The 10,394-nt window shown below is 29.4% G+C and overlaps 1 protein-coding gene across 2 annotated transcripts; it reads right to left on the bottom strand.

Annotated features, from left to right (window-relative positions):
* Positions 1-1,229: 1,229 nt before the first annotated feature.
* On the bottom strand, positions 1,230-8,986 carry LOC18043361 (protein DETOXIFICATION 24). Of its 2 annotated transcripts, XM_024186575.1 has the most exons (9): positions 8,795-8,986; positions 7,293-7,526; positions 3,513-4,054; positions 3,269-3,355; positions 3,113-3,169; positions 2,555-2,793; positions 2,337-2,455; positions 1,682-1,768; positions 1,230-1,523 (listed from the first exon to the last, which is right to left on the bottom strand). In XM_024186575.1, exons 2-9 carry the CDS (start codon positions 7,524-7,526, stop codon positions 1,452-1,454), a joined length of 1,437 nt encoding a protein of 478 aa, XP_024042343.1. In that variant the 5' UTR covers positions 8,795-8,986; the 3' UTR covers positions 1,230-1,451. The 2 variants fall into 2 exon arrangements, with proteins under 2 accessions (XP_024042343.1, XP_024042344.1); XM_024186576.1 differs by lacking the exons at positions 3,113-3,169; positions 3,269-3,355.
* Between the last annotated feature and the right edge of the window lie 1,408 nt (positions 8,987-10,394).

The following is a 10,394-nucleotide window of genomic DNA, read 5'->3' as shown; positions in this document are numbered from 1 at the left end:
TATTATTATCAGATAAGATATAATATAGTGTTAATGTAACTATATTTTAACGTATTTATTTACTAGTAAGTACTAATGTCATGTTTACAAGTTTTATTTTTTAATTAAAAAAATATTTTTTATTATTTTGCAGATTCACGAATTTTTGCGGATTTACAGAAGTAAATCCATATCCAATCCACCGATTGTGGATTATCAAATTTTCAATCCAATCCAATCCACCAATCCACTTATCGGATTTCTACAGATCAGACGGATTGAGCAGATCGAATTAGATTCTGAACACCCCTAAAATGTAGTCTCTAAAATTTATAACCGAAATTGAGAATAATAGAAAACTAATAAGTACTCTTTGTTGTCTTTATGTTTAAGTTAGCATTTACTTCTCGGATTGGATTGGAAATTCTGAGGAGTGGGAATCCTAGGATTGGGAGTATAAAGTGGGAGTGAGAATAAGTTGTTTACTTATATTGAAATTAGAGTGTAAAATATGAATTAGAATCTCATTATTTATTCACTTTATCTTGGGTTAGGAGTGAATTGTTTCAAATTACAGTTTTACTTATATTTAAAGAATTGGTTTGTAATTACAAAGTGAATAAAAAATATATTTGTAAAATAAACTATTTATTTTATTATTAATTTTAATTATATAAATTGATAATTATTATAATATTCTTAATTATTTAAATCACAATTTTTTATTAATTTTAATTTTAATTATGTAAGTTACAAATTCCTTATAAGAGCAATACATGAAACATTATTATTAATAATATAGTACAAAATTAATATTTTCTTAGAATAACTATTTATTACTATTAATTATTACCATTAAATAAATATAATACTATTACAATTAAATAAATGTAAAGTAATATTATTAGTTCTCCACGAATATAATATTATTATTTTAAAATAATTTTAACTTAGATTAAATAAATTATTATTTTTCACTAAATATAATAATATTATATTCAAATAAGTTTAATATTATTATTTTTAAGTAATTGTGACATTACTTTATTTTAATAAATATAATTATATTATATTTAATAGAAAAGGCTAAAAAAAAAAAGAGGTGGGAGGAGGAATCTCACTGCACACTCCAAAAATGAGTGGAATTTGAGACACCCACTCCCCTTATTAAATAAACAAGTAAATAGTGGAGTGGGAAGAATCCACACTTCCCCACCCACTGCAGTAAATAAACACAACATTAAATGTACTTCTTGTGAAGATGCAACTTCTTGAATTAATTAACCTCAGAATATTAGATTGCATTTGCGCAGGCTCATTATCAAGCTCTTCTTGCCAACAGACAAAAAGAAAGAAATTTGATCTGAAGTTGTTATTGGTGTTAACGGTAATCGGTTTATTGGCAGAGAAAATACATGCATGATTGAGATTATCAGGATCTTCAAGCAATATTGGACCTTAACTTGTTGAGTTTAATTGCCGTTGGATTCTTCTTCAGAAGGCTTCAAGAGCCACTTATTGAGTCGTTCTGATGCTTTCTTCACCTAGAGAGAGGAAATAGTGTTGTCATCAAATGTATGATTCAAGTCTACAAATTAAATATGACACTTCTTTTTTGAAAAGTTTAGAGAGATTGAGCATTAATGAGGCATGCAATTGATGATGACGTGTACATATTGGTGAATTTATTTTAATTACTTACCTCATTGTCCCAATCGGTTTTCCAGGTGACATACCCCAGCACAAGTGATTGCATTACTACTCCAAGCAGCATTCCAGTCCAAATACCCTGTGCAAATTAAAAGAATAATCAGATCTTGTTTCTGAAGATGAACTACAATCGAATTTTTTTTAAAGTTACTGTTCATGATGTGCAATATCAAACCATTCATTCAAATAATCATCATGGATTTTTATGAAAAAAATTTAAACTTAAATGTATGTTTCTAATTAAAACAAATCCGGTTCAATTTCAGTGCACTCGGGATTCGACCCCTTGACCATAGTATTGATATGAGATTTATAAAGATATTTGGTAGCATGGTTCATAAGAATACGGATTAAGTTTATTGTTGATATGATTTTTATTTTTTTTTCTTTTAGAGAATTGTGAATTGTGATCCATAGTTATTGAAAAATAATACATAGGCAATTAGATGTTAACGGTACATTACTATAGATTATTACATGCGAGGTAAAAATTAATTAAAAGATGAGCATAATTAAAATTATCGTATGATCTAAATTCAAATAAATCTTGTACATATGACACAAGATATTTTATAGATCACCCCAACTCAAATCAGTACTCTAGTCCAAATTCAGATTGAAATATCAAAATGCAAAATAATTCTCACCTTAACTTTGAGATCGGCCACATATCCGAGAAGAACGCCAACAGGTAAGCCAATGAAATAATAGCAAATGATGTTAATATATGCAACCACAGCCTGCCGGCCAGCACCTACTGCCACCCCTGCAATAAATAACTTACATTGAAAATATTAATCCATTGTAATGATGAATTAGAAACATTTTAACTATCGCAATCTTATTTATTAAATTCAGTACATGCCTGAGAGTACTGCCTGAAAGCCATTGAGTAAAACCGAGAAAGCAAGCAGCACTGAGAGGCTTGTGATGGATTCTATTACTTCATCATTACTTGTGAACAAATGTGCTACCTTACGGCTGAAGACTAAGCAGATTAAGGAAAAGAAAAATCCAATGACAGTTGTGGTAGCTATTGCAACTTTTACAGAAAATTTCGCAGCTTTAGCATCTCCTCTCCCCAGTTCATTTGAAACCCGCACACTAGAAAACCAAATAAGATATAAGAGATGATATGAATGCAATAAAAGATGGCGACACCCGTGATTTGGAGAAATAGTGACAGGGACTCATTTATTTCAGAATAATGATCACACAGACCACCTTTTTTAGATAAATTTTAGGAGTTTGTTTAACAATTTTATGCACAGAAAAGATAATTTTATATACCAAAAAAGGGTCTGTGTGACCATTTCTATAAATAAGAGAATTTTTGTGACTATTTACCATACCAAAAGATGTTACTATTCTTTCTTTTTCTATGTTATTATTTTAAAGGAGATGATCATTTTTGGAGACATACCCAGAGGCAGCTAGGAAGCCAAAGACCAACATAAATTCCCAAGATATGATATTGAGGCTACAATGACATTCAAATATTCTAATTTAGTGTAGTTTTGGGTATAAAAAAAACTTTACAGGAAAACAAAGAAATAGTATGGCATAAATTTAAACTTACCAAATGGAGAAGGAAGAAATCTCAATTGTGGCATTTTTCATATATCCTGCTAATAGGACTAGAAGAGCATTGTACCAAAACTCTAAGATATTAAAGTTAAAAGCCACCAAAAAAGAACAGATATGATTAGCTCAAAAAAGAAAAACTGTTTGAAAACTCTTGGGTTAACTTCATGGGGACAGATTAAAACATTAAATAGATATATTGTTCGGCTATAGATATACAATAGAAATGGATATCTTACCAAATCATTACACCTGAGGATATTGAGAGCTTCAAAACAGGATACAAATCAGCAAAAGCTGCAGAACTGAATCCTTTCCATGTATTGGGACACCAACCGCCAAAGAGATACACAAACTGTCCAATTACTATAAACCAACTTGCGATTATCATTGCACTCATTGCACCAGGAATCCCCAAGTTCAATTTGCTCACAAAGATCCATGACAAGGCCACATGAACAGCAAATGCAACAGCCGAAAGCCATCCGACGATCATGTTCTTGAGCTGTGCTTGCAAGTACTTTTGGATCGTTAAGCTGAAGACAAAGAAATAGAGAATGCCAATGAACCAAAGTGAGATGTCTCCGGCTCTGTTTGCTATGTCTGTTTGTTCTCCGAGCAGTTTGAAAATATCCGCTGCGAAGATAAACGCAGGAAGCAATATTGTTCCAGTAGCAAGATTTATGATCCATGATCTTTGCAAGTAGATACCCATCATGTGGTATTGCTTTGCTCCAAATGCTTGCCCGCACAGAGTTTCAGTTGCGCTTGACATGCCGATCTACAAAATGCAAAATGAAAAGATTGAAAAAAAAAATTACTTCGATTGCATTATGATTGTAAGCGCTGATTGTTTTGATTTATAAGAACTGAATATCGTTATCAATTTGCAAAGATCTCTTCTACCTCCATAATTTTGTTCTACGCAGTTTCATTGTTCATCATCAGTGGCGCCCTTGCCAATTTATTCAATTTGAATCCGGAGATTTTTAATACAACCTTGTGATACATGATTAATACATCTTAATACAATACAATACGACGTATCGAAATAACTTAAATTTTATGGTGAGATCCTAACAGCATGGCACAATTTGACACCCCTGAGTTCAACTATTTTAAGCTCTTTTACCATGGTAACCTTACTGTCAATCTACTACAATATATATATTTCCTGGATATATAATGGATAATTAATAATAAACTACGGACTTGAATAATAAATGTAAAAAAATATAAAGGACCTAAAATTTATTCTCCCTTAAAATTAATATCGAATCAGCACAAAAAGGGCCGTGAAAGGATAGTAAAAATAGATAGTTTAAATGGACAGAATAAAACTTTACGTTTGAGATTCTCACATCATGGAATAATTCGATTTTATAACCCTAAAGAAATTCTGCACTCTGAAGGCTTCTTCATTGCGGGCCCTTCATTGTTTGCCACTTCTTAAAGTAATCATTACGCACAATCAAGAAGAAGCCAGTGCCCTTCTACGCAGAGTCTACACAGAGTCCCTGTACGTGTCGTAGTTGGACATGCACTTGTAAATTTTTAGTGATGATGCTAAAATTTTTAATAAATATTTAATATTGGAGTTTGAAATTTAAATTAATTTTATTTTTTATTTATATGACGAAAAATATAATATTTTTAATATTTTATTAAAATTATATTTATTGTATTACTATTAATTTTTATTTTACATTGTAACTTTCCTTGATACCTAACAAAGTTACAAGCGAATCTGATGCCCTTATCATAAAAAGAGTCAACGTGATTCACACAAAATTCAGCTAAAGCTAGCACAAAAAATTTTTGTAGTCATGTCGTATGTTTATTGTTAAACATATTTATAAGTACTATCCTTGAAATACTAGAAGAATGACAGTTAGATCCTTAATTTTTTTTTTTACCAAGAGTTTTTTTTTTGAAAAAATAAATAAGTATGAATTTAACAGAAGTCTAAATGAATATGAATACAAATATTTGGATGACCTATTTATTTATTTATTTATTAATATCTAAACATAGGTACATTTTATTTATTTTTATAAAATAAAAAAGCTAACATGGATATTTGATGTTTATGTCCTTATAAGTTAAAACGAATAAAGATATTTGGTTTTATATTTTAAGAAATAAGTATATTTGATAGAGATATTTATGGATATAGTTTTTACTTTCCATTTAGATAAAAGTCACAGAAGTTAATATAAACGTCTTTACATATAAATATCTAAAAATCATACATAAATTATAAAAAAAACAAACAAGTAAACTTAAAAAGTATCTTAAATTAATAAAATTTCAGACTTCAGACGTTTAACAAATAAACTCTTGCTATTTAAGTCTCTAATATTCAAATATTAAAAGAAAAAAAATAATTTGAATACTAAGTTTTGTAGGTAAAAAGTTACATTTGCTCTTCAACAATAAAATTTGAACCTTGAAATTATAAAATCAAGAACGTAATGGGTATTAGGGGAAAAAAAAAATAGAGCCTAAGTGATAAAAGTAAGAGATATTGGGACCTAACTCAAAGTCAATTCTCCCGAAATTCTTTACGTCATTTGATATGGACAAATTTCAGACACTAAACATCAATTTTTATCTTTAATTATTATTCAAACTCAAGTAACACGACGCAATTCATGACCAGTTGAGGGCTGCGCCAGCCGCCCAGTGGCTACAATAATTGAGTTTGAACAAATATCTTCTATCTAACAAAATAGGACAAACCAAAGAGGAATAAAAAAAAAAATCACGTCGAAAAGGTAGGTGATGAAATAAATTGAGAATACCAGACAAAGATATAAGTATAACTTTTGCATGATTGCTTTTTAGATAAAGGTGAAAATTAAATAATGGCGTCAATATGTAGCTCAACTTTAGGACACTACAGTGGAGAATTACCCGGACGAATAAGACCAACTTTCTGAAAAAGAAAAATAAAATAGAAGGTCGAGCGGAATCGTGGGGGCAGATAAGATTAGTAGTGCTCATATTTTGTCGATCCCTATTGTATTGTAACCATAAGCATCAGAATTAAGTAAGAGCAGTGCTAGCGTCAGTCGCCTTGGGAGCGACTGACGCAGTCGCTGCTTCTAAGGGGGACAAGTGTACCTTGTCTTTTTTGTACTTTATTAAATACTTTTGTTATACATTGGAGCCTCGTAAAACTAGGCTAAAATACTTTTGTTATACAATGACCTTTTGTATATTTGTTTAATCTTTTTCTTAACAAAATAAAAAACATATAGAGTCATTATTATACATTAAATTTATTAAACAAATTGTACAAGTAAAAATAATTATTTACTCTAAGTCACTAAATTACTTAACAAAAATATTGATATTTATAATAAAAAAATTATTTGAATATACTAAATTAATTATACGAAATAGTTTGAATATCTAAATCAAAATTTAAGTTCAAAATAAATTAAATTCACTCCACTGATAATTAAGAGGACATTCATCTCAAATTATTTGTAAATATCATAATAAAAGAGAGGGGTTAAAATAAGAATTGAAAAATAATAATGGTGCATTGATGTTTCATTTTAAATCTTATCTCAGAAAAATAAAATTTGAAGTGAAAAAAATTATGTAAAGTTGTTATTGTCATATTAAACAAATATTGCAGTCAATTTAAATTCTTAAATAAATATTATTTTTTCAAAAAAATTGAAAGAAATCATAATATAATAATTAAGCATAAAAAATAAAGATTATTGTCAGGGCAAAAGACTTTTTTCATTACAATTGTATGGGTAAAAATAAAATTATAACTGTTACAAGGACTATAATTAATAATCCGTGCTACAAGTAAAAACTAAAACAATAACTAAAGCATTTAATAAAGTACAAAAAGACAAGGGACACTTGTCCCCCTTAGAAGCAGCGACTGCGTCAGTCGCTCCCAAAGGCGACTGACGCTAGCACTGCTCATTAAGTAATAGTAAAGCAAAAAAGTACGGCAGATAAGGATAATAAATGCAATCACAAAAGCTTACCAAAATCCCATTTGAAAATCGGACGGCTATGATTTGAATGAGCGCGTAAGCTGCAAGCTCAACCTCGCCAAGATGACCAATAAATCCTTGTGTGATAACAAACATACCATACTGAGAAACCCTAGCTAACATTGCGGGAAATGCAACCCTCCATAGCTTTTTCGATTCTTTCCAAACCCTCCCTTTTAAATCATCAATATCTTTCGCTTCTGAACCGAGGAGTCTCTCCTCCATCTGAAACACAGTTTTGTTTAGAGAAAATAATGTTACATATGGAAAATGCAAATATAGATAGCAAATTAATCTACCTAGACTGCTTTAATCCAGTAAAGAATTAATCCCGGCCCCTCTAAATTTGATCAATACCAAAAATTAAAAAGAAAAATCTGCCATGTGCGCAACCAATAGGCACATAATTTGTTGATATATTGCATACACACACCTTTGTTTAATTATGAGTGATATTATTCGAGTCTGAATTTTAATAGAAAAATCATCTATACGTCTAAGATTTGTTTAAATGAATATGTAGATTCTTTGATTTTAAAAATAGTTTCATAATTTTTTTTTAAATTTCAAAATAGTTGTGCAAACTCTAAAGTTTATCTTTAAAAAAAAATTATGTAACCGATGCACGTCTGTGTCACGTTTCAGTCCAAAAGCAAATCTCTTAAAAATCTTAGTGGCTTTTTCTCTTGAATTTTGCGTCTCATTGTGTGTGGATTTTGTGTGTCTCGGTGTTAGCTCACCGGTAGGAAGTGTTTATTTAAGGTGCACTTGTACGATGTTGGTAAGATGCATTGTAACAGCAAAAATCATGTGAATAATGTATCTTTTCGAGCTATGAATCAGACAAAAACTTGATTAAATATAAAGAAAACTTACGATCAAATCCACTCAACTTATCTGAATTCATGGGTGAGTGTAATTAATACAAACTACTTAAAGGACAAATAGGAAATAAAAGAAAATACAGTCCAACCACCACATTTAAAAAAAAAAGTTTATTCAAGAAAGTATTAATGAATTGGAAATGACTAAGTACACGGGTAGGTATTAAGGAGAAAAAATCTATATGTATTAATTTAAACAATAAGAGATTGAAAGAAGAGATTAATGTTCATATCTTTCATTGAAAGAAAAAAAAAGGAACCTAATTGCAAAAACAGCTGCGCATAGTATGTATGTAAAGAGAGTTAGCTTTTTCTAGTATGAATCATGATTTCTTTATCACATTTGTCATGTGTTTTAAGGGTTCCAAGTTGTAGGGTTATTTTCTCAATTATTTTCTTGAAAAAGAATCAAATACAACAACACATACGTTCAAAACTTTAACAAAAAAAACTTATGAAGTTAATTAAGAGAAAACTTGAAACATATAACAAAAAACTATATTGAACTCTACACGTAGTTCCCCTCTGATTCATGTCACTGTTGACCGAAATATTTAGAGAAAAAGAGAGAGAAGAGGAAACTTAAAAGAGAGAGAGGAGGAAACTTACTTGGCCTTGAGAGAAGTTCTTGCTTGATTAGTTGAACAAGGAGGATAGCTTCTAGCTAGGGTTTCAGCCCAAGAGATTAATTTCTCACTTCAAGAATGCATAGGCAGAGGAGATATGAAAGTAGAGGCAAGCAAAGAAGACACCTGGGGAATGGGATATATATGATATCAAACAAAATGTTAATTTAGTAAGCTGACAGAGTGGAATGAAAAAACAGTGAAAATGTGCGTACAATAATTACTCATGGGTATATATAATCAAGGAGCTGGCTAAGTTACAGATTCTGTAACATACAGATCCAACTTGGCCAGCTCCTGATTGGTTAGCTAGATACTAAACAAAAACAATTGCATGCTTTTTGTCCATATGCAGGACAGGTGTGGTGCATGCATTGGGTGCGTATGTTACAGAATCTGTAACATGGCAACCTCCATATAATCAATTCATTCATGCGTCAAAATCAATCGTTTGGGAATTTATCCATCCGCTCACTTTCCACTGGCCACGCTGCTCTGTAATTAATTAATTAAATTATACATGCTTCTCGGGCATATCATTGTACTATACATGGTGCTTGTTTTTGTCACAATATTTATGACAATAACGACAAAGAGAAATGGCAAAACAAGATTACTTTATTTGTTTCGCTGTTTAGTCTCTAAATTTAACTTAACTCTACGTTTAATGTTTGTATTTTAAAATTCTTTAAGACATTTTTATTATTAAATATATAACACTCCTATCCTTTCTTTTTTCTTTTTTATGTGTTTACAATAATACTCTTGAAACAATATATTTTACATACTCTTACAACAATATATTTTACATTAATTTTTTAGTCTATAAAAAAATTAATTAATAAATTAACCAATAATTACTTATTAATAAATTAAGAAATAAATATAAGTATAAAACAATTGATATTTTTCATACTTTTGTAACAATCTTGCTAATTAATATTTATAAATAAATGAATACCAAGTAATTTAAAGTAATGTTTAATACCCTTGCAACAATCTTACTAATAGTTTTTTGTATAAAATTAATTTAATTACCAAATTAATCCTAAAATAATAATAACTCATTTTTATTTTACTTTTAAGGTTGATTTGACAAATTCACATTTTTTCTTTTCATTAATGTTTTCAAGAATATTGTTGTTATGATTTTATTTTTAAACAAAAAGAAAAGTAAGGGTAAGATTGTAATATAATTATTAACAAAGTTATCTTAAATTATTTCTTAAAATATAGAGATTAAATGAGTACTTTTCTCAAAATATAGAGAGTAAACAAACATCTACTTTTTATTTCTTTAATCAATCATGTCACAATAGTTTTATCAATTATATGTTGCTCTTTTATCATATCGCGATGTGGTCTTTCATAATTCATTTTCATGCATATGCATAAGAAAAAAAAGACAAACTTTTTAGAAAAAAAAAATTGAAACCAAGTTAGGCGGGACCCCTTATCTATAGATTAAATAAAATAAAAGAAAATACATTTGAAGAGTGATGTGACCAAAACCACTAAGTCAAAGAACAAACACTACTAACAAAAACAAAATAAATAGCAAAAGCAATTAAATAACAAAGAAT

The sequence above is a fragment of the Citrus clementina genome, unplaced genomic scaffold, assembly GCF_000493195.1.
Source record: "Citrus clementina cultivar Clemenules unplaced genomic scaffold, Citrus_clementina_v1.0 scaffold_4, whole genome shotgun sequence".
NCBI lineage: Eukaryota > Viridiplantae > Streptophyta > Magnoliopsida > Sapindales > Rutaceae > Citrus > Citrus x clementina.
This window is presented reverse-complemented; position numbering and strand designations above follow the sequence as displayed.